This window comes from Thamnophis elegans, chromosome 3 (genome assembly GCF_009769535.1).
Source record: "Thamnophis elegans isolate rThaEle1 chromosome 3, rThaEle1.pri, whole genome shotgun sequence".
Lineage (NCBI taxonomy): Eukaryota > Metazoa > Chordata > Lepidosauria > Squamata > Colubridae > Thamnophis > Thamnophis elegans.
This window is the reverse complement of record NC_045543.1, coordinates 45,832,393-45,857,230: the sequence shown is the minus strand read 5'-3', so window position 1 is coordinate 45,857,230 and position 24,838 is coordinate 45,832,393. Positions and strand designations below refer to the sequence as shown.

Sequence of the window (24,838 nt, the reverse complement as noted above, 5' to 3'; positions counted from 1 at the left end):
AATATATCTCAGATGTACCCTACAGAATGCATCCAAAATCTGGCAACCATAATTCCCTTGGAATTATAATTTGGCAATGTTTTGGCAAAGTTCAGTGCTGCTGCTCTGCCGTGGTCAGCCATCATGTGATCATCATTTCCAAGGCTTCCTGCCAGCTTCCTACAAGCCAGAAGGAAGTTCTTCCAACTCTCAGAGATTTTTTTGCCTGTCCATGGTCATTCTTTTTCTCTATTTAGCTAAGGAAATACCTCTGAAACAATAACCCAACAGATTGGGTTGATTAGTTATAATATAAAACTTGCTATCTGCTGTGCAGCATGTAATGCTGCTGCAGCCAAAAAAGCCATTGCAATCCTAAATTGCATTAACAGAGGAATACAATCAAGATCAAGTGAGGTACTAAGACCAATAGATAAAGCCTTAGAAAAACCACATCTAGAATACTGCATCCAGTTTTAGTCACCACACTATTAAAAAGATGTGGAGACTCTAGAAAAAGGGCAGAGATGAGAAACCAACATGATTAGGGGACTGGAGATTAAAACATATGAAGAACGGATACAGGAACTTGGCATGGCTAGTCTAGTGAAGAGAAAGATCAGGAGAGGCATGATAGCAGTGCTCCAATATTTGAGGGCCTGCCACAGAGAGGAGAGGGTCAAGCTGTTTTCCAAGGCACCCGAAAGCCAAGAGAGGAATAATGGATGGCAGCTGGTCAAGGAGAGATTCAACTTAGAAATAAGGAGAAATTTTCTGACAGTGAGAACAGTCAAGTAATGGAATAGCTTGCCAACAGAAGCTTCATTGTGTTCTCTTTTTTTGGTGTTTTGATACATACGTGTTCAAATTTTTGTGTGTAATTCCACAAATTTTCACTTGGTAAAGCAGTTGTCTATATTCATGACTCATTTCTGCATTGTCAGCAAGAAATTCTTCTTAAACTTAAAACCTTCTCTCAGCAACCAGAATTTAAAATGTTAGCAGTTAATGATGTGAATTTCTCAATTAAAAGGGGAGAATATGGTAGCCTGCATGGAAACCACTGGAAAAAATAAGTTCATCATTAAAATGCATATACCTATCCAGCTATTAAGCACAGAGAGAATAACTCCTATTCATAGATGGCTTGTGTTCAAGGAAGAGAGAGCTCCTTGGTGCTCTTTGAACTTAGTTGTTTTCTTGCAGACATTTTGTTACCCAAACTAGGTAGTGAAGCTAGCACTGATGATGTTACCTACTTTGTTTTCCTGAAAATAAGGCCTCCCCAGATAATAAGCCCAATCGGGCATGCGCTAAAATAAGCCCTCCCCAAAAATATTGCCACACAGCTGCAGGTGACCATGATCGCTGCCTCCTGTAACTCAAAAATAATAAGACCTCCCTGAAAATAAGGGGGGTCAAAAGAAAATAAGACCCTGTCTTATTTTCGGGGAAACAAGGTAGTTTGGATAATGAAAAATCTGCAAGAAAACAACCATGTTCAGAGAGCATCAAGGACCCCTTCCTTTTGAACCTAAGCTACAAATATTCTCTTTTTAAGGAAAAATTAAAAGAAATCTTATTATGAAGACTTTAAAATTCAAACTGCTGATGATCACCTTTAAAGCCTTGCGTACCATGGGCCAGGTTATCTGCAGGGCCACCTCTCCCTGAGAGTATCTATGCATCACTCCAGGTCCTTCTCTTAAATGGTATCATCTGGTGTGATCTTGACTATGTACCTTTTCCATATCTGCCTCCACCCTTTCAGAACAACCTTCTAGGCAGTCAAGACTCTTCGCCCATCCGCCAGGCTAGGAAATAAATGAGCCCAGCAAGTGTGGAGTTAATAGGATGTCATGGCACCATGAGAGGAAACCTGATGTGTTTCTTGTTAGGTTTTTTGTGAGAAATGTTGTTATTGACTCTTGTGATCTGGCCAGAATTATTGTATCTAAGATAGTTGGCCATTTTAGTTTTATACCCCCAAAAAATCAATACAAATTTTAGACTGTTTTCCAGCAGCCAGGCTAGAGACACTTATAATTAAATAGGCATATTATTGTGGTGCAAATGATAAAACGTAAGACTGTTTTGTTGTCTGTTCGTACATAAATCAATTTGGAAACCAGAAAGATGTAAATTTAATTTAGGAAGAGAAAGAAACTACTCTATGGAAATCAATTGTCAGGAAATTGATAGAATACCAAGCCCTGAGAGGTTTTGCTATCTAAAGCCCAAATTACAAAGAGATGAAAACTGACCTTTGCAAATTGCATTTTCCAAGCTGCCTAAAATCAGCTGAAGTGTTTGCATACAAATTCATAGAAGTATGATCTACCATTTTCTGATTTTAGTTGATTAAACTATGGAGAGGTTCAGATAATGAATGCACATGTTAGATCTGTAGAAAAATAGAGTGGGGTGTAAAAAATAACAAAACAAGCCTCCATTTGCAAAAGGAAAAGACTTAACAAAACAGAGCAGAAACAAGGCATTAAATCTGCAACACTAGAAGTCTTAGAACAGTAGTACATAATCTCAGCTCCCAGGTTCATATGTGATACCCGCACATAATTACTACCATGTTTCCCTGAAAATACGACAGGGTCTTATTTTCTTTTTACCTACAAAATATGGCTTGGACTTTATTATGTTTTGGGGTTGCCAGGCAGCTGCTCTCTTGTGAGCGGGCTCCCAAAGAGCCGGGCAGAGCCTCATGGGCGAATGACCTCCACCGCCGCCGCCATCCCAGCCTGGCTTTTTCTGACACTTCCAACCCAAGTCTTTCGGCAGTGGCCGCTCTGGGCGCATGCTCTATGATTGTGGGCCAGCTGCCTGCAGAGTGGACAGCCATAGAATGTGCGCCCAGAACTGCCACTGCCGATAGACTCGGATTGGAAGCCGCGGAAAAAGCCAGGCTGGGTGGCGGAGGTGCTGTGGCTCCATAATGAGAGCTGGGCCATGCATCGTGAAGCTGGGAGGTGGGTGAGCGAGAGCAGAACAGCCACTTATGCAACCTCCCTCTCCAGCCATGCAGAGCGCCATTCACTGGCATTTGGAAGGCGCCAAGCCACGGGAGCCAGACGGCAGCGAACAGGCGCTCATGTGGCTTGGCAATACCCCTAGGTCAGTGAATGGCACTGTGCCGAGCTGCAAAGGGGGTTTGCCGTGTGGCTGCTCATGAGTGTGGTCGCTTCATGGCTGTTGTGTTGCACTGCTGCAACAGCACATCACCCATGAGGATGTCCCCAGCTCTTTGGGAGCCCTCTTGCAAGAGAGCAGCTGCCCGGCAACCCCTCTCTTCAGCTGGGCACAGCGCTGCTCACCAACCTAGCGGTATCCCGAAGACACCAAGCAACACGATCACCTTTGCCTCCCCCCAGGTTCCCGCGGCTTGTCACCTTCAGGATACTGCTAGGTTGGTGAGCGGCGCTCTGCCTGGCCGGAGGTGGGGGGTTGTCCAGGGGGCTTATATTTTTGCCCACCAGAAAAATGTGGCATGACTGTATTATGAGGACATGTCATATTTTTGGGGAAACACAGTAAGCATATCTCCAGAATTGAAATTATAATCGTGAATAAAATAGAGAGATGTATACTATGTATGCCTCAAGAATTTAATTTAATTTTAATAAAATATGAATGATTTGTTCTTTGCACCCTATATATGTCCCTGTCCTTTGAAGCTAAATGAGCTATTGGAAATATAATGGTAGGTAGCAATCATTACTTTAACTTGTTTCAAATGTTCTTCAGAATAAGTCATACTCCTTTCAGAACCCAAGCATTTACCGATTCGGATACTGCAATGTAAGATTTCAACCAATCACTGGATTTTGTAAAAATTCAAAATAGGGATGTTGTCTTTCTTGCTGTAAAATGTCATTCATTGCTCTTCAGCCTCATAGGTCCAGGTTCTGCAAGGGCCACTCTGCAAAACTCATGTGCCTTCAGTTCACTTGTTAAAAGGCTTTCTAGAGCTTTGAAAAATCTCCATACAGTAGTGTCTACAAGACACTTGTTCTGCTGGCTGACGCTGCCCTTTTTTTTTTCAGTGCTTTCTGAAACATTTTTAGGGCACCTGAGAATAAAGCTTCTTTAGTCCCAAACAGTAGAACCGAAACACATGGAATCTTTCAGTCTACATATCACTAGAATTGATTAATTTTACAAACACTAGATGTTGCCCAGAAATAAATGTTCTGCCTGTGGTTTTTAATGCTTGTCAGAGAAGCAAAAAACAATGCTGTTTGCAGCACCAACACTTCGTTCGAAGTGCAGTTACTATTTTTAAAGTAAAATTAGGAGGCTTCTGGCACCAAAAAGAGGGATAATTAACAATATACAGAAAGTTCTCAACTTGGAACCATTCATTCAAGGTTACAACAGCGCTGAAAAAAAGTGATTTACAACTGGTCACACTTATGACTTTTATAGCTTCCCCAGAGTCACAAGATCAAAATTCGGATCATTTGGCAATTGGCATGTGTTTATGATGGTTGCATTGTCCCTAAGTCATATGATCACCATTTGCAACTTCCCCAATTGGCTTCCAAAAAGCAAAGTCATTCAGGGATGCTATGTGATTCACTTAATGATTATGGTAATTTAATGATCACAGCAAAAGAAGATCATAAAATCTAATGTGTCTCACTTAACTACCTCACTTAGTGACACTGTTGTGATCCCAATTGTGGTCATAAGTTGAGGATGATCTGTCAGTCCATATCCCATTTGTCAATGCAACATGGTTGTGTAGTAGAGAGTGACAGAGAATTGTTAAAGGTGAAGAATAAAGTTGTTGCTTACAAAGCAAGTCAATTTGTGTAAGAAATAATTAGGTGTACCCCATTATTTCAGAACGTTAAGTCTCAAGTGATTGTAGCTCAGTCACAATTTATAATTAATTGACAAAGTACCTTAAAAAGAGCAATTGCTTTTTCTAAAAAGCTATCAATTCCAACTTTCCCCATTAGACAGCGTTGTTCTTATGTTTCAGCTATTAAAATAAACAGATTGCTTTCCATTGTCCTCTGCCCTGTTCCCAGGCAGCCTCAGAGTCTGTCATCCACCTTGCCTTAAAAAGAATCCCTTGGATTTCCTCCAAAATTACCCGAAACAGTTGTTGTTGTGATTATTTAAACTGCATTCAGTTCTATCTTTAACTTTGGGGTAGATGCAAAGAGCTTGACTTAAATTGGGCTTCTCAAACTATATTAAATTATAGCTCTTGTAATTCCCAGCACATATTTGGCTATTAATGTCTTGGTTGCTAAAAAGATATACATCTTCCTATCATGAAAAACAGAAAGTGAAGAAATACTGAAAAATATTTCAATTCTTTATGACTAGGCGGGACGTCCATATTGCCTTGGATCATCTGATTTGTCTGGAAACAACTGCCCAGGTTCAAGTTTTGTCATTTCATCGGCCATTTATTTGATGTGGCCATCAAGCAAAAATGTTGATCTGATTTCTCAAAATAAATCCATGGACTGCTACTTTGTAAAACTCTGCCGATCAGGGACTAATGGTAGCACTGCAGTGGTGAATTCTGTTGAGTTTTGCTCAGTGTTTTTTCATCTCTCTTTAAGCGGGAGAATTGCATTTAAAAATTCTTGTGTCTTAACATGAAATGGATATGTCTTACAGTGAATATCTATGGTGTGAACTTAAGCCCTTGCTGGCTCTCATCTCCATTTATTTATTTGCAAAGACCTATTGGTTTTTCCCTTTTAACACAGTATTTTGCATGAAAGTTCCCATCCATGGGATAAGAGGGGCACTTTATAGCTTAAGCCCTAACTGAACATCCGTGAATGAAATAAACCCTTTTGTTCTTAGATTTCTTAAGCGAGTCCTGCTGGGTGAAGGAGATTTTTTTAGCCAGCTCTCTTTTTCCCTGCAATATTGCTAGCGGGCATGCCAATCTGTGATGGTCTCCCTGTATTCTCAGGCAAACATTTGAGGGCACAATAAAATAACTGGAAAGTGAGGGTAGGAGAGAATGCCAACCAGCAGAATTGTGCTCAGTGGCACTCCCATTAGCAAACTAGAATCCAGGCCTGTATTGGCTGCAAGTTTTAAGCCCCAACAAACTTTCAAGATCTTCACAGCCACCAGAAGCTTGGATCCAGAAGCAATGACAATGTTTGAACTCCAAATGCTCGAAATGTCATCATTTGATGTGGGATCCAGGGAAGGCCATAAAGACTTCACACCACCTCTACAAACATTTCAGCCAAAGGATGTGGTTTAAATCATACCTCAAGTCCTCTTTGCATTTACAAGGAAGTGGCAGAGGATCCTGCTGTTAGAAAGTTGTTGTTTAAGCAAGTGCCTGTTGTTGGAAGGGACCCCCCTAGATTTCTCCCTGCTTTCAAATAAATTCTAAAAGTTCTTCTTTTCAAAAGTATCTGATTATTATTATTATACAATTGTATCACAGTGGCCAGTTGTTTCGCCGGATTTGGCATTGGTTCCTAGTCGGGCCACCAGGGGCCTAGGACGTCGTAACTTATTTTCGTAATATGCATGCAGTTCCAAGCAGTGTGGCTTTTTGCATTTGACTGATGGTGATTTTGTCAATTTTTAACTGTTTTAAATGTAATTCCAGTGCTTTTGGAATAGCACCCAGTGTGCCAATTACCACTGGAATTACCACTGCTGGTTTGTGCCATAGTCGTTGAATTTCAATTTTTAAGTCCTGGTATTTTGCAATTTTTTTCATGTTCCTTCTCGGCGACCCTGCTATCATCTGGTATTGCAATGTCTATGATTGTGACCTTATTTTTCTCAACCAGTGTGATGTCTGGTGTATTATGTGCCAGTATTTTGTCCATTTGTATATGGAAATCCCACAAGAACTTGCCATCTGATTTTCGGTGACTTTTTCAGGCTGATGTTCCCACCAGTTTGTTGCTGTTTTAATATTATAATTTTTGCACAAATTCCAATGGATCATTTGTGCTACTGAATTGTGCCGCAATTTATAATCAGTCTGCATGATTTTTTTACAGCAGCTGAGTATGTGATCAACAGTTTTATCAGCTTCTTTGCAAAGTCTGCACTTGGCATCATCAGAGGATTTTTCAATTTTGGCCTTAATGGCATTTGCGCAGATAGCTTGTTCTTGCGCAGCCAGGATTAGTGACTCTGTTTCTTTCTTTAATGTACCTGTTGTTAACCATAACAAAGTTTGTTCACTGTCCACTTTATCTTTTATTTTTTCCAGAAATTGGCCATGCAGTGCTTTGTTCTGCCAACTCTCCATTCTTGATTATTATTATTATACAATTGTATCACAGCGGCCAGTTGTTTCGCTGGATTTAGCATTGGTTACTAGTCGGGCCCCATCCAGGGGCCTAGGACGTCGTAACCTATTTTCGTAATATGCATGCAAATCCAAGCAGTGCGGCTTTTTGCATTTGACTGATGGTGATTTTGTCAATTTTTAACTGTTTTAAATGTAATTCCAGTGCTTTTGGAATAGCACCCAGTGTGCCGATTACCACTGGAATTACCACTGCTGGTTTGTGCCATAATCGTTGAATTTCGATTTTTAAATCCTGATATTTTTTCGTGTTCCTTCTCGTTGACCCTGCTATAACCTGGTATTGCGATGTCTATGATTGTAACCTTATTTTTCTCAACCAGTGTGATGTCTGGTGTATTATGCGCCAGTATTTTGTCCGTTTGTATACGAAAATCCCGTAAGTTCTTGACCATCTGATTTTCAGTGACTTTTTCAGGCTTATGTTCCCACCAGTTTGTTGTTGTTTTAATATTATTATTGTTGTTTTTATTGTTGTTGTTGTTATTATTATTATTATTATTATTATGTTAATTTTTGGTGAGATTCACAGCCTTTGGGGCTAGTTGGTAGCTCAACAGCTCGAGTCCTAACTAAGGACCTAGGAACTGTTAAGATAACGTCGGAGGATATAAGTTGTTCCAAGTAGGATGGGTTTTTTGTAGAATCAGAATGTTCAAGTCTGATAAATTTAAAATTTCCAAATAGCGACGTAGCCCTTTAGGTATTGCTCCAAGGGCTCCAACTACAATCAGGACAACAGACAATTTCTTTTTCCACAGTCGCTCAACTTCAATTTGCAAGTCCCGGTACTTTGTGATTTTTTTCTAGCTGTTTATCTTCAATTTGTGCATCTCCAGGTATTGCAATGTCAATGAACCATACTTTTTTCTTTTCAACTATTGTTATTTCAGGCGTGTTGTGGGCCAAGTGCCTGTCAGTCTGGATTCTGAAGTACCACAAGATCTTGACTCTCATTCTCTAAAACCTTCTGAACTTGATGTTCCCAGTGGTTTTTGCTACTGTTGTTGTTGTTGTTGTTGTTGTTATCCTACAAGAAGCATAGCTAGGAAGGAGGGTCTGATGTCTGTTATGTCAAGGGAATAGCAATATAATAAAGAATCAGATATTGCTCCATGTTTGTCTTGTGGCAGGAGGGCAGGAGAAATATCCTCATGAATTTGCTGAGCACTTTAGATCGGTCATTGTAATTTTTTCCCCTTTGAGTCAATGGGGTCCTTGGTGCCTTCTGAGCTTAGTGGTTTTCCTGGAGAGATTTCATTACCAAACTAGGTAACATCATTGGCACTGATGATGTTACCTAGTTTGGTAATGAAATGCCTGCAGAAAAACAACAACAGCAAGCTCCAAGAGCACCAAGGACCCCATTGACCTGAGCTGCAAATATTTCCTTCTATCGGTACTTTTGAGTCAGTCTTGACTCCTGGTGACTGTTGGGATGAGTTCTTGATGTTTTCTTGGCAAGATTTTAGGAGTACTAATTTGCCATTACCTCCTTCCACAGGCTGACAAAGTGGCCAGCCCAAGGTCACCCAGCTGGCTCCACACCTAAGATAGGATTAAAACTCACCGTTTCCACCCTGATATCGCAACCACAACAAACTAGATTCCATTGTAGATTAGTAAGCTTTTAACTTTGGGTACTGTATACCTTGTTGTTCCCCCTGCCCAAATTTCACACGTTATTTTAAAAAGACAATTCTTCCAGGTGTAGGGCATTCATTGAGGCTTATATCCGATCACTTTCTTAGATTATGAAAAATAGCATGGCAATGACGCAACCAAATAGCTTCATTGAACACAAGCCTGGGCTTGCCTCTGGCAGAATTCTTGGTTTGTTTAGTTTTTGCCATTGACATCTTTAATGCATCATTCATATATTTAATATAAGCCCCTTTCTGTCCACTCCCAACAGACTCTGATGGCATTTATGTTTGCTTCCTTATCCTGTATGCTTTTTCGGAAAATGATGGATTGAATATATGAAATTCTTTTACATTGCAACAGACCTTTTATTTTCTTACTGTTTCCCTTCCTAGCTCAGAATATTAGAGAGCAACGTAGCCATAGATCTAAAGTAACCAAGAATAAGGTGAAAGGGAAACATGCGGATTCAGTTTCCAATAAAATCTTGTTTGAAGTAAATAATAAGGATAATTACAGCAGAAGGCAGGATGTTAGGATGTGTCCACACCTATGTGTGTGAGTAATGGCTATTGCTCTTTTGATTTCCAATAGTACCTACAAAAAACTGGCAAAGATACTGAAGTTCTGACTGCTGTCAAAACTATGTGTTCAAAGTTGCATTTCTGCATTCCTCTTGTCCTTCCACCCTATTGGGGGATGGGAGAGAAATGAGCTCAGATTTACTTGTTCCTATTTACTTTTTGTTAATTTTTTTTTTAAGCTGCCATTGCCATTTAGTTAATTGAAGCTATTCTGTTGGGGAATTCAGCTGCATTCTCATGCTAAGCACAACATTTTACTGAATAGGATGGGAGCTATAAATTCCAGGAAATAAATGAAGTGAAGAGATAGAAGTATCAACCAAAAGGCAAGTTGTAGGGAATGTGAGTAGGAATCTGATAGTCTCCTGTTCCATCATTCTTTTCCCAGATTAAAATCTATAATTTGACAATACTCTAAATAGCAAAGCAATAGATCCTATATAGGGGAATAGCTGCATTGAGACCAAACAGGTCACCAAAGACATTACTCATCATTATAGCCAAGAGCTTTTGAGTCATACATCTGAATGATGATGATGAGAGGGTTTCAAGATCATTCTCAGTAGGGAATCTCTGTAACAACCTAAAATTGATCAATAATAATCAACTGATCATTGTCATAAATTAAAGTTTGATATCTTGCAGAAAGAACATTGGTCCTCCCAGAGCAGGCATATGTGTGGTACATTTCAGGGGAGATGACATAGGGTACAGTGATATAGTCTAATATAATCACCTACTGTATCGTAATGTATAATATTACTATAGATTCATTTTATTGTACTTGCTACTGCAAGTATGGGAGGTAAAGTTACAGGACTGGTGGCTTGGCTCAGGAGCCACTTCTCAGGAGTTCATAGCAGAGATGAAATGTATATTATGGACCCCATCCCATCTTATGAGCCACGGTGGCACAGTAGTTAGAGTGCAGGCTACTTCTGTTGGCTGACTGCTGCCTGCAATTTGGCAGTTCAGATCTCAGCAGGCTGAAGGTTGACTCAGCCTTCCATCCTTCGGAGGTGGATAAAATGAGAACCAAAATTGTTTAGATTTAGATTTAGATTTTATTAACATTTGTAGGCCGCCCTTTTCCCTGAGGGGACTCAGGGCGGCTCACATAAAATCAGGGAGGGGAAGTACAAACAGTAACATAGACACATATAATAAAAGTAATAAGCAACATACATTCATCATTCGGGAGGGGCAACTATCCTTGTCCCCAGGCCTGACGGGCTAGCCAGTTCTTGAGGGCTATGCGGAAGGCCTGGACGGTGGTGAGGGTACGAATCTCCACGGGGAGTTCGTTCCAAAGGGTCGGGGCAACTACTGAGAAGGCCCTCCTCCTTGTAGTTGCCAGCCGGCACTGGCTGGCTGATGGAATACGGAGGAGGCCCAATCTGTGTGATCTAATTGGTCGCAGGGAGGTGATTGGCAGGAGGCGGTCTCTCAAGTATCCAGATCCACTACCATGCAGGGCTTTATGAGTGACTAATAGCACCTTGAAGCGCATCCGGAGATCGACAGGTAGCCAGCGCAGCTCGCGGAGGATAGGTGTTATGTGGGTGAACCGCGGTGCACCCACAATCACTCGCGCGGCCGCGTTCTGTACCAACTGAAGTCGCCGGATGCTCTTCAAGGGCAGCCCCATGTAGAGCACATTGCAGTATTCCAGCCTAGAGGTCACAAGGGCCCGAGTGACTGTTGTGAGTGCCTCCCGATTCAGGTAGGGTCGCAACTGGCGCACCAGGCGAACCTGGGCGAATGCCCCCCTAGTCACAGCCATCAGGTGGTGGTCAAACGATAGCTGTGGATCTAGGAGGACTCCCAAGTTGCGAACCCTCTCTGAGGGGTATAAAATTTGACCCCCCCAGCCTGAGTGATGGAATATTGGTCGAATCTTTGGGAGGGAAACACAACAGCCACTCGGTCTTTTCTGGGTTGAGCACAAGCTTGTTAACCCTCATCCAGTCCCTAACGGCCTCAAGGCCTCGGTTCATCACGTCTGCCGCTTCATTGAGTTGGCACGGGGCGGACAGATACAACTGGGTATCGTCCGCATATTGATGGTATCTGATCCCGTGCCTGCGGATGATCTCTCCCAGCGGTTTCATGTAGATGTTGAATAGTAGGGGGATAAGACCGAGCCCTGAGGCACCCCATATGTTAGGGGCCTAGGGGACGATCTCTGCCCCCCCACTAACACCGACTGCGACCTGTCCGAGAGGTAGGAAGAGAACCACCGCAACACGGTGCCTCCCACTCCCACCTCCCGCAGTCGTCGCAGAAGGATACCATGGTCGATGGTATCGAAAGCCGCTGAGAGGTCAAGGAGGACCAGGATGGAGGAATGTCCTCCATCTCTGGCTCTCCAGAGATCATCGGTCAATGCGACCAAAGAGGTTTCTGTGCTGTAACCGGGTCTGAAGCCTGACTGGAAGGCAATAGGCTGACTGTGCAGCTTAGAGAGGGCTGTCAAGCACTGTAAAGTGGTATATAAGTCTAAGGCTATTGCTATCTCCTTAGGATAGCTCGCCTATTAAGCTGGTCCAAGAAATAGCCTCTGATTGAGCTATCTCCCTCTGCCTCTAGTGTTTGCTCATACATATTGTTATTTTATCTCACCTGCAACATCCTAAGATGTGAAGCAGAAGTAGGCAAATAACAGGTATGGTTGACAGTGACGAAGGAGACCTCTTAGTAGGATTCAGTTGTCACATTCTGACTCTTTGCTAATTCTCCTGCACAGCACCAGAGTCTCAAGCAGGAATTTCTAGTGACTCTTTTGTTTTTAACTTCACAAAAACAGCATAAAAGAAATCTAAGGAATTGCCTAGACAGTCTTCTGATTTTTAAATAAACATGATCATGCAGGATCTTCACTCTGTGGAAGCTTACACTTGCTTTTTCTTCCATGCTGAAACTAGTAGAGTTGGCTGTGATTATGAACTGTGTCTAGACATGTGCCTTCTTTCAGATCATATCATAGCTTTTCTTGTTTTTTGTCGTTTCTGAAATTACAGTACAGCAGCCACACAGATACTTTCCTTTAAGTGTTTTATTGCAAAAAATCTGCTGTATCCTACAGAGATTCCAGCTGACAAATTATGTGGATGGTATGTTTGAAAGACCTTGAGGAACAAGGCATAGATACTTTTTAGGGAATGCTCAGATAAGAGAGGTCATACCCCATGACTCTATAATGGGAGGACAAAGAGGAATCTCCCGGCAAATGAGACAATGGGAGATTTGTACTTTCAAATCTCCCATTGGGAACGCTGACATTATGATAAAACAGGGGTGTCAAACAAGTGGCGTCATGTGACATTTTGCAACTTTTTCCCCCTTCACTAAACCAGGTGTGGGCGTGGCCAGCATGTGACATATCCAGCCCACGGGCCAGGAGTTTGACAGCCCTGTGATAGAACATCCTTAGGCATTTTAAGTTTTTTTAATCTACCTACTCAACCTGTTGGGAAATACCCAACCAGGCCAGGGGGATGCATCAAGTGTAGAATCAGCCCACAGGCCAGATCTAAGCACCCCGTGAGCCATATCTGGTCTCCAAATCTTGAGTTTGACACCCCTGCTCTACAACATTCTGCATTCTGAGAAATATATTTATGTTTCTGTTTTTTTTCAACCTCAGGGGCTTTGTTTCATTAAGGGAGATTGGAATACCATAACTAAAAATATTTAAAACATGTACCAGGGACTAAAATGTGATGACATTATTTGGATTGCACTATAAGCAGCCTTGATTCCCAGTGCTAAGGACCTTGCTACAGGCACTCACTAAGCTTCTGTGATCTCAGAAGTGTGCAGATGTCTATGCGATAGAGCTAAGCAGTGGCCACTCTATAATTATGGCATATTATACAACAAGTGTGGTTGTGATGGAGAATGAAAATTCTTTTTTTTTTCCTTTTGAGATGAAGTGAGCCTGACAATGCATGGGATTCTAAGTAATAGAGTCATAATCATTGAGCCCATGCTCTCTCTCCAGTTGCATAAATGTTACGTGTGAGTGTTTTAAAGTCATTTTATCATGAAAAAGAAGGCAATTTAACATAACTATTACCCTGTGCTCTTCATGAAAAATGCATTAAGCAATTATAACTGAAAGTAAGAGGTCTTGGGAAGCAACCTACTGCTGTGGGCGATGTGTCCCGGCAGCTGCAAAAAAGTCTGAAGCCTTATTAAATGCCACAATTATTAGGAAGGTGATGGTTCATGTAATGGTGGGGTGGGGTGGGAGGGTGAAGAAAGCGTGTCTGCCATGTGCAGTATTTCGTAATCGTTTTTATTTTTAAAAATGTCCCATTTGTTTTGTTGAGACAACTATTTTTTCATAGGCAGGAACTGCATTATAAGTAGTGTGGCTGAATAGTATTAAGTAGATTCCTTCCAATTATGGTTATGAATGGCACACACTCCACTTGTGAAGCATGACAGAGCTTTGATGCAATTATTGTAACCTACAGTGCTTCAGGAAAATGCTGGGTTGTTGTTATCATCCAGAGGCCTATGTCTGGAAATTTTAAATGGGAAAACTAAGTGCCTCTTTCCTTTCATAGCACATTTTCCAGTTCTCAACTAATTTTTCCAGTGCTCTGGCTGGTTGCTAAAAGTCTGATGCCACAAATCACCGGCCATGGATCAAGCTAGTTCTTCACAATGAAAGCTGATTGTCGGCACAAAGCAACTTTTCTGAAATAGAAAATTTTCTGAAATAGAATTGCTCATTTGATAGCTAATGGTGCTGCCAGTTTAGATGATAGACTCCCAGATGTGGATAGTTTTTGGACATTTTCACTCCCGTTGGTGTTGGCCGCTATATGGCCATTTGACATGGAACTGCTCAACCACCGCTTCCTCTTCAGCCTGGTTTCAAATGCATTTTAACTCATTCATCTAACAATCTAAAAATCTAAGAATGTCACAGAAGAAATGTAGAATTCTGGATTGTACAACAACAGGGATAGGAGTATAGTTTCAATATACTCTTCCACTTTTAAAAGTTCTCTACATGTTATAAATTATCAAATCAGGAGTACTATATAGAATCCTCTCCCATCTAATGACCATAACATGTACCGGGTTTCCCTGAAAATAAGACCTACCCCAAAAGTCCTAGCTTGATATTTACACATGCGCCCAATATAACCCCAACCCCCAAAATAAGCCCTAATTAAATCCCTACCCCATTCCAGGGTACACAGGTAAAAAATAAGCCAGAGTGATGATCGGGGGGGGGGGAGCTGCCCTACTACTTACCTTCAGACAGTTGCAGCCAGGCATCACCCACCACGACACCTGCCTTGCCTGTCCATTTCTTCTGCAGCCAGCAAGGCCTGCAAGGCTTTTTTAAAGGCCTCTGCAGCCAATAACAGAGCTCCGGATCAATCTGGAGCTCTGTTATTGGCTACAGCCTTCAGGAAAGACTTGCCGGCCACAGAAGTAGTTCCTAAAGACCTTTGACAGCGAAAAGGAAGCCAGGGGTGACACGCGCAAGTGAGGTAAGTCAGTGGATGGCATTGCCCTCAAAAAAATAAGACCTAGTGTCTTATTTGGTGGCAAAAAACATAAGACAGAGTCTTATTTTCGGGGAAACAGGGTTACTTGCAGTGTTACAATGAAAAGATTTTAGAGTGTGTAGAACAGCTCTTAAAGCAATGTCTTTATCACATTTTATTTCCTGATTTGCAATATGTAAGGTTGTAGTCAACAACCAAAGATAAGCATTAATGCGAAGGTACAAACATGTAACATAGAAGAATTACAGAAAACAAAACTCAGGACTTTTTCGTCATGTACATAAGATTCCCATCTGATTGCATCAGTATCTTGGCCATGTTAGGGAAAAAAAATATCTAAGCTTTCGTATAATTGAATAGTTCTGGGTAGATGGAACACTCTTAGATCTGGAGCCAGTGGGTTGCAGCCCGTAATTACCATTATTATTGCAATTGAGTGACTGTTGACAGGGTTTCATGGACTGAAAAATCATCACTTTATTTAACTAGATTTCAGCAGATACTGTTTTGCTGAATTGTGCAGCTCACAACTCCATCTGGCTCCTGTCTGTAGCCTGCCTCTAAACCTTTCAGTGCTGTCCAGTGGCCTCTTTTTTTCTATCCTTCCCAAATGCAGCTGTCAGTATCACTTTTGTGGTTCCTTTATTTTTAGAGAGAAAGCTTTAAACCCAGATTATGTGGCCATGGTCAGTACAACATCACTTGGGTGTTCAAATTCTTGGAGATTATTTGTGAAGACTCCTTACTATGGGAATGCAACATTTGTCAGTGCTGGAAAACTGAACTTGATATTTGGAAAGGTTAACTAACATTTGAAATAGTTTTGTGAATCTACCAGGCCGTTTGTAATATAATTGTACTATATAGTGAGTGCATTTTGAAATTTCACCCACAAAAACAAGTCCTACACAATGGTTCTGTTCACAAAAAGTGATAAACCATGTTTTGCTTTACCTTGATGTATCAAATAAACCACAGTTGGTAGATTTTATACATTGAGCAATCAACTGTGACTTACCTATTGCAATGGTTAGATTCATGCAGAATGTTAAGTGGAACTGAAGAAACACCATGATGGCCTTCTATCAGTGGTGGGATTCAAAAAATTTTACTGCTGGTTCTGTGGGGGTGACTTGGTGGGCATGGCAGGGAAGGATAGTGTAAAATCCCCATTTCCTCCCCACTCCAAGGGAAAGTTACTACAAAATCCCCATTCCTCCTGATCAGCTGGGACTCGGGAGGCAGAGAATAGATGGGGGCGGGGCCAGTCAGAGGTGGTATTTACTGATTCTCTGAAGTACTCAAAATTTCCGCTACCGATTCTCCAGAACTGGTCAGAACCTGCTGAATACCCCCTCTGCTTTCCATGGTATGTGAATGAGACATGCCAAAGGGATGTTAAGTTTGTATAGCCTATATGTAATTTTCCTATTTATAGAGTAAAATATCCTGAAGCATTCAGTTAATGTCAATCTTTGGAATCACTTCACAAGTTTCCTATCATATTATATAGCTTTGGAAAGAATCTCCAGCATTACACCATACCCTTGTAATTTCTTCTTGCCTGTGTTGTCCTCTTAATTTGAAGCTCTTGAAATATGCTGGCCTGAGTTTTGATAATTCTCCATCAACATTGGTCAAGATTCCAAGGAATTATTGTAGCTACAGTCCAAAGGTTTCACAAGGCCTTGTATTGACGAGGAGGAAACCTGATGACGGTGGAATTTATGAGAGTTTATTAATCCTTACCAGTTATTAGCCAGGCTGTTCTTTAGCTGCCAAAACAAGAGGAGATTTCACAAGCTTGTTTAGTCATTTTCTTTCTACCTCCAAGACCTTTTGTAACACTGCCCTTATCTAATCATATAGGCTGTTTCCTTTTCTAGCAGAGATGCCAGCTTTGGCTTTCCTCTTGCCAACATTCTCCCACAGACATCTCAGTGTGACCTATTGCATCCAATAGGTTCCCTCCTCTAGTTACTCATTAAACTGCTTTCCTGGTTAGCCTTTCCTGGTTTTATTTGCTGGAGTTTCTCCAGACCTGCTTTTAATTGAGATTGGATTTGGCAAGAAACCCTGCAAATATGACTGAAAAAAGGGAGAATCAATAATTTTCCAGGTTTTCAAAAGCTTCCTTCCTGTTAACTGGGAAATGATTTCATCATCCAAGTAGCTATTTTGCATGCAGACATGCTTTAAGTAGGAATTTCCCAGGAAGCCTTCTTGAAGAACTCATCCAGCTGTTCTTTTTTACTTTTGTAGTGTATGTAGATGCAGATGCAGTAGAGTTTAAGCGATTGAGGAGAATGTGGCTGAGAAATTAGCATACCTGCCTTTTATGGGTACAATACATCGTGGGCATTAAAGTGAATGAATGTGTTTTAACCCTGTCACTTGTGTGTTTAGCTGATTGCAGAGCGAAGAATGTTTGAACCTTGGGATTCTAGGGGCAAGAGGAAGCTAGGTAAAGTTGTACAGGGTGGAAGACAATCACCTCTTCAGATGAAAGATTGGGAGCTCACACTCCTCAGTAGGCTTCCCAATTCACAGGCACTCATTGTGTCCGCAGTTAGAAAGGCAAGCCTGATAGATTTTTGAACAAGAGCTGTCAAAAATCCATTAACAGTCTTGCAAGGACACATACCACAGCTGAATATGGGTCACGAACAGCAAACATTGCAAGAGAGCAGAGAAGAGCACGTTTTCGTTCCATAGGCAGAGGGTGGCATCAAAGTTCTTGCAATTCACGCAGTCAGCTGGATGATTATGGAAAACATTCCATTCAAGTTGATTTGATCTCATGTCTTATTAAATTCTGTATTTAATCAAATCAAGGTTAATGAGAATAGGGGGAAAGAAAACTAAACAAACACAAGGTTAGGAAATTTAGACACCCTTTCAATTAGCACCTTGTAGCCCTTCTTTCGCAGAAAACACAGCTTCCAACTATTTGCTACAGGCAGCTGTATATCTTTTTTTCTCTTACTTTTGGTGTGCTTTCTTGTAGAATTCTTCTAGTTCAAGAATATTTTTAGAACTCTTTGCATGCACTTCATGTTTGAGATCTCTCCACATTTTTTAAAATAATATACAACTTTGGGAACCATGGCAGCCATTCTAAAGACTTTCTCTTTCCCTCTTGTAATTGCTTCATGATTGATTTGGGAAACTATTTTGGACCGTTGTCTCATTAATATTTCCAAGCTCGTTTCAGTTTCTTCACTGATTATGGAACATTAGCTTCTTGGAAATGTTGAAATTTTGTAGAATCCATCCTTCCTTCCGCCCACATAATACTTCCTGTGCTACTGGATGCTATATAATCCTCTTGCTCAATGCCTGGCAAAATATCCTTTTCTTTAAATTCCTCAGACATTTTTCTTGAAATGTTTCCCGTGCAGTGCCTAAAGAAGTCAACATTGGTTTTTATCAGTCAAAAGCAATTTGTTCCAAAAGGTTTCAGGCTTATCAAAGTTTGTTGGTTTATGTGTATGCAACACTGAAACAATAACCTGTGATGAGATTAGAGAAAATATTTCTTTTGGATAACAATCTGATGAAGATTACTGTTGTATAATCAGTACTGCATAGAGGACTTTGGGGCAATTACTTCAGTGTCAGTTAAATGTTTTGGCAAGTCTTTAGCAGTGATCTATAGGACTGTGATAGCTAACCTTTTTGTTGTAATGTGCTGAAAGTGTGTGTGTGATAGTGCACGTGAGCACCTGCAGCCATTATGCAATGCGTACCTGACCCTGCCCACCGTGCATTCATACGCAACCCTCCTGTGCATGCGCCCAGCCCCCCTCACCTATTTTTGCCTTCCAAGTTGGTGCAGCCCATTTTGAGCCTGGAAGACCTCCTGCACCAACCTGGAAGCCAAAATTGGGTGCAGGGGTGCATTGCCTCAAAATGCAATGCAAGCGCCCCCCTGTGCATGCACCCAGCCCCCTTGTGCATGGGCCCAGCCCCCCTGTGCATGCACCCAGCCCCCTTGTGCATGCACCCAGCCCCCCTGCACATGCACAGCCATGACCCGAAGACTGGCTGGGCAGTGGGAGTCACACTCCCATGCGGAATGGAGCTGGGCTAGGGCAACATCTGATGTGCCATAGGTTTGCCATCAGGGCTATAGGAAATATTTGGAAGCTGTTTTTTCTACCAAAACAGGTATTGACTGAAAAGGTGCACAGCTTTTTGGTCTGTGATATTCACTGGTTTGTTTGTTTTTTTGACTGTGTAAATAACTATCCATAAATTATGGGGAAACCCACTCACATTTTCAGAAAATGTTGCATTTAACCTTTTACCATGTAGAAGTTGTGTCAATTTCTGTTCACTTCAGGAGTCCAAGAGCCTAAGCTTTTATATACAGTTGTGAAAAGACTGGAAGAAGAGCAATCAATTCAAAGTGTTGTGCATTTAACAGGTTTCCTAAAACAGGGGTCTCCAACCAACCCCTGATCCAAGGATCAGCACCGGTCCATGGCATGCCAGCAGCCAGTCTGCACAAACAAGCAAAACCCTTCCTGGGGTTCCGGCAGGCAGCCTGCAAAACCACGCTCCCTCCAGTCCGCGTAAAAACCTGTCTCCATGGAATCTGTTCCTGGTGCTCCAAAGGTTGGGGGCTCCTGTTCTAAAGCATGATTATGCTGCAAGATAATAGGACAGCCACTGACAGCGTATGCATATTATATTCCCATCTCTAACAAATAAAAAATTGTCCTATGATGAGACAATCTGGGATGCATTGTCATGTCGTGCAAAGTTACAAATACAAGGAAATATAATTTGGCAATGTTAATATGCTTCAGGGAAGTAGGCTTGGAAAACTGGATTCAGGAATATGATATTCTCTTCTAATATTCTGCCAGTAGGAATCCTGTGTAAAATTGGTACAGAGCCAACCTTTCACTGGCTCTTTCAGACCTTTCAGTATAATTCCCTCCATATAAATAAATAAAAACCTTCATATTGTCTGAATATTAGGCCATAGCTAGTTCATTTATGGTTGCTTTGACTGATCCATAGTTGGCGGCATTCACATGTCATGCCAAGCTATAAAACATGATTTATAAAACATAATGGATAGTAATAAAAAAAACTCATCATGACCCAGTATATAAACTAAATCCCAAACCAATCTTGTATATGATCCAAATCAATATATAATCATTCTAACTACAAACAAACAAACAAACAAACAAATTTAACTAGTATCTCCTGTTCTTACATTAAATCTAAAAAAAAACTTTTATCAGGTTGGTCTCTATTCTAATTTTTAAATTAATATGCACCTGTTTTTACAATCCCATTAATTTGGCATCAGGATTTTAGAGCGTTTACTAGAGGAGGATAAAAAAAGCATAATAAACTTGAAGGGATACCACAATATATCTGCTCATAATAAGTATTTAGAGGTGTCACCTTTGGCTTAAAGGAAATCGTTTAGAGAACAATTATGTTTCAAAAGAGAATCATTCTCGTAAAGAATTTAAATTTAAATCAAGATTTTTTTAAGTGTGCCAGAGCTATAATTACAATGCCTGAAGTGATTTCTGCTCTATAGAGAAGGGTCATTTCATCACAAAATTGCCTTGGAAAATTTGAAGAATGTGAGCCTGAAATTTGCTTCAGCTTCTTCACAGGATGGAGATATCCCCACACCCTATGAAAAAGCTGAATTTTCTTAAGCAATTTAAGAGGGGATAAAGGCACTATTCTCAATTTAAAATTATCTCTTTGTGCCCTTGAGACGCAAACTCAAACACCTTCCCTGCAGTCTCTCAGCCTTCTTTCAATTGCCTGCACAGCCAGAAAAATCTCCCTAGATTTTTCTTTTTCTCTCTGTCTCTCTCTTTTTAAAAAAAATCTTTTTGGCTCATTATAAATTAAGTGGTAGGCTGTACATGTTTCTCTGGAGGCATCATCCAACGAGGGTTTCTATCCCCTCAAATTTAGTGAAGCATTTGTTGTCTGAGGTTTTTGTTTTTAGACTTTGCAGAAAAAAGTGACAGCTGAATGCAGAGCAGTTGCATATTTGTCATAAAATCCAAAGCCACCCTTAGACTGGTCTATATTTTTATCATGTTAACCTAACTTGGGTATATTCAGAGGTTCTGTCTATTTAGGGGATAGACAATATTTATTTATTTATAGCATCATTCTCTATAATGTAGCACACAATTATACATATTAATGGTTGATCAGAGCCAACAACTCTTCCTCTTTAGTCCTTAGAATGCATCCTACTTCATAATGGAGGCTCTGCAGTGTTTCAGAATTTAGAAGCAGAAAAGGGGAAATATAGTGAGGGGTCCTTGGTGCTCTCTGAGCTTAGTTGTTTTTTGCAGACGAGGTAACACCATCAATAGCTATTGATGGTGTTATTGATGGTGTTACCTAGTTTGGGTAATGAAACGTCTGCAAGAAAACAACCAAACTCAGAGAGCACCAAGGACCCCTCATTTCAACCAGGAGCTACAAATATTCTCCTTTGTTGGAAAATATAATGTCTGCCTACAGAATCTTAAAACAAAATGCACCTTTTTGGGGGATCTCTTGGCAGCTCCAAAATCCTAGGAAAAGGCACAATTGCATTTAGGAGCTGCTGATAAAGATACTGCATTCCATCATAAAATTCCCTTGGAAAATTTCAATAATAAATAATAAGTAAATAATAAAAGCACTTTCAACCCAAAGCACTGAATATTCCATACTCCCTTAGGCAGCTGGCAGACAGGTTACGGTCATTTCAATTACAGATCACTGGAGTTTTAAAGCAATTATTTAACTAAATGTTCTGCTTTGTTTTTACTTTGTTACATATGGTGCCAAAGGCAGATGGGAATTTTTTTAATATACTCAGCATGTTCTACATTCATATAAGATATTAATAATCAGATTCCCTTATCGATGGTGGCATGTGGAAATTTGTATATCAATTGTCCTCTCCTTTCTGTTTCCAACAGGAGTAACCAAGGGTTTATGCACATGAAGTTGGCAAAGACCAAAGAGAAGTATATTTTGGGTCAGAACAGCCCTCCTTTTGACAGCGTGCCTGAGGTTATTCACTACTACACTGCAAAGAAACTGCCTATCAAAGGAGCTGAACATTTGTCCCTCCTGTACCCTGTAGCTGTCCGGACCTTATAATTGTTCTACGCTCGCTCCTTCCTGTGGATTGGAGATTGAAGGCTGCAGCAGCAGAAGGATCCCTGCATTGGCAGCATTTCTTGGAAACAGAGGACCCCTTTCGGTCTTTCCAGAAACAGACTGTTGTATAGTAGTATGAGTGGAATTGTTGCACTACTTTGCATGTCCTGTGTGGAAACATTGGCTTCTATTTATATGAGAGAAAATGGATTCAGACATAGAAGAAGAAATGCCTCTTTTTACAGAAATCCCACCCTCCCATGCTCCCAGGAATGGAAATCTTGCCAAACCCAAAGAAAGCTCTTGAAAACTTTCTGCCTGTGGGCCCACAACGTGCTCCCTTCCTAGCTGTATTTGTGGGGAGGGGAGAATACATTCAGACCGAATCTGCAAATGGACCCATTCCCTTCTGGGAGCGGAGTGGAAGGGGAGAAAAGAAAACTGGGTTTGCTACACACTCCAGACTTGGGAATTACTTATTACACACTCAACCCCAGATTTGTGATATTGTTTTCATGCGCAAATTAACCCAACATAAAGACGCACCTCCCCCCCTTTTTTGTCTTAATGAGGATGTCATTTTAAAGATCTCAATGAGTAATTTTGCTATGGCAGAAAGTGTTTGGTTATTTATGAATAGGGTATGTACTTAAATAGTGGTTTAATATATAAACATATATAAATATATTTTTATTCCCCTCTCCTTGTGCGGGGGGAGGGGTACAACAATAAAGCTCTAAGGGTTTTTTGTGCTGATTCCTAATTTAAAGGCGATGACTCAGTTCTGTTTTTTGTTGTGTACGTACAGTGTAAGTGGTGATGGTTCACTGATTTCCCAAGGAAGGTCAGGGTGGCAAGGGTTGATGTTTCATGACCATTTCAGACCTAATGACCCTTCTACAGACAGGCTTCCTCAAGTTGATAATGGCATCCGTGTGAAGAGTGGCCCCACCTCAGGGATATGGGGGAAACCCATGGATAACTTTCTGTTGTTGTTTTTCAAAATTACTAATGCGTAACAAAATGTAAACTAGGCCTACTTTGTCCCTCCCCCCCCCAAAAAAATATATATTTTGTCATGCACAGAAATCGGGGTAGTTTCTGTACTCCACACATCTTGTCACTTTCTTCATAACCATTTGGAATAATTGCTTCCAAAACTCTCTTATCCTTCACCCTGTCACAACACTTGGCTTCTACCTCATTTATAAAGTATAGGCCCATCTCTCTTCTTCTGCCAGGTCTGGCATGTATTTTTCTCCCTCATAAAACCAATTTAATTGGCAGCCTCTTGATGTGCTTCTTCTTTTATACTAATGGCAGATACATTCTTACAAAACCAGTTTTTCCCTGTAAAACATCCAATAAACTGGATTTAAGATAGGAAGAAGCACATCATACTAGGGGTCAGGTGTTCAACCAGCCGCAGTTTATTAAATTTGTTAAAATACTGAGCCCCAATCTTCTGCATCACTCTTGTTTATAGCACTACCCATTTCTACATTGGTGCTCTGAGTCAAGATTCAAATTTGCAGTTTTCACTGTCTCTTTGTTGCAATAAGATTGTAAAATTAACATTTTAACTAGACTGCCTTCAAATATACAACTCCCTTTCATTCATATGCTGGTTTAGAAGTATAATGGAATAATTGTTACTCCAGTGACTGTGTAAAATACTGGTTTGTTGTACTATACAATGTGAAAAAAAAGTCCTCAGATGATCTGGTTTATAAATAGTATCTTTGTTGCCTGATTCATTTTCGTCCCATATAGACCATTTTTTTCAGTATGGTATGGATGACAGAATTCTGATTTACCTGTTTGAGAACAAAGAAATGTAAAATGTGTGTTGAATTGGCTGCCACTAATGTAAAAGAATGTTCAAAATAATTTTGCATGCCAAGTGTCCCTGTTGCTATTTGTTTTTTAACAGATACTGTGGGATTTTCTCCCTTAAATGAAGTAAAAAAAGCATTTTAAACAAAACAAAACAAAATCAAAACACTTGAGTTCCTTTTTTATTTTCTTCTCAGGTTTTCTCCATAGAATGCATCTTTGCTCCACACAACTTCCAGAATCCCCAAAGTTATTTAAAGAATGGTCTACAATTTAATCTCTGTTAGCTTCATATATAATACAACTTATAATACAATAGCAGAGTTGGAAGGGACCTTGGAAGTCTTCTAGTCCAACCCCCTGCCTAGGCAGGAAACACACCTTTTTTAACATTGTGGCGATCAAAACTGAATGCAATATTCCAAGTGTGGCCTTACCAAAGCATTATAAAGTGGTATTAACACTTCACGTGATCTTGAAGGGATCTTCTATCCCTGTGTTTATGCAGCCTAGAACTGTGTTGGCTTTTTTGGCAGCTGCTGGATACTGCTGGCTCATATTTAAATGATTGTCCACTAGGACTCCAAGATGCCTCTCACAGTTACTACTATTGAGCAAGGTACCACCTATACTGTACCTGTGCATTTTGTTTTTCTGGCCTAAATGTAGAACCTTACTTTTTTCACCATTGAATTTCATTTTGTTAGATAGTGCCCAATGTTCAAGTTCGTCAAGATCCTTCTGTATCTTAAAGCTATCTATCTATCCTA

The 24,838-nt window shown here is 40.7% G+C and overlaps 1 protein-coding gene across 1 annotated transcript in view; it reads left to right on the top strand.

The window, feature by feature from the left end:
• Positions 1–24,433, top strand: part of SHB (SH2 domain containing adaptor protein B) — a 168,839-nt gene extending 144,406 nt beyond the window's left edge. The window contains exon 6 of the mRNA XM_032214469.1: positions 22,049–24,433. Within this exon, the coding sequence (XP_032070360.1) occupies positions 22,049–22,232 (184 nt within the window). The 3' untranslated portion in view covers positions 22,233–24,433. The remainder of the gene's footprint in view (positions 1–22,048) is intronic.
• The last annotated feature ends 405 nt before the right edge of the window (positions 24,434–24,838 follow it).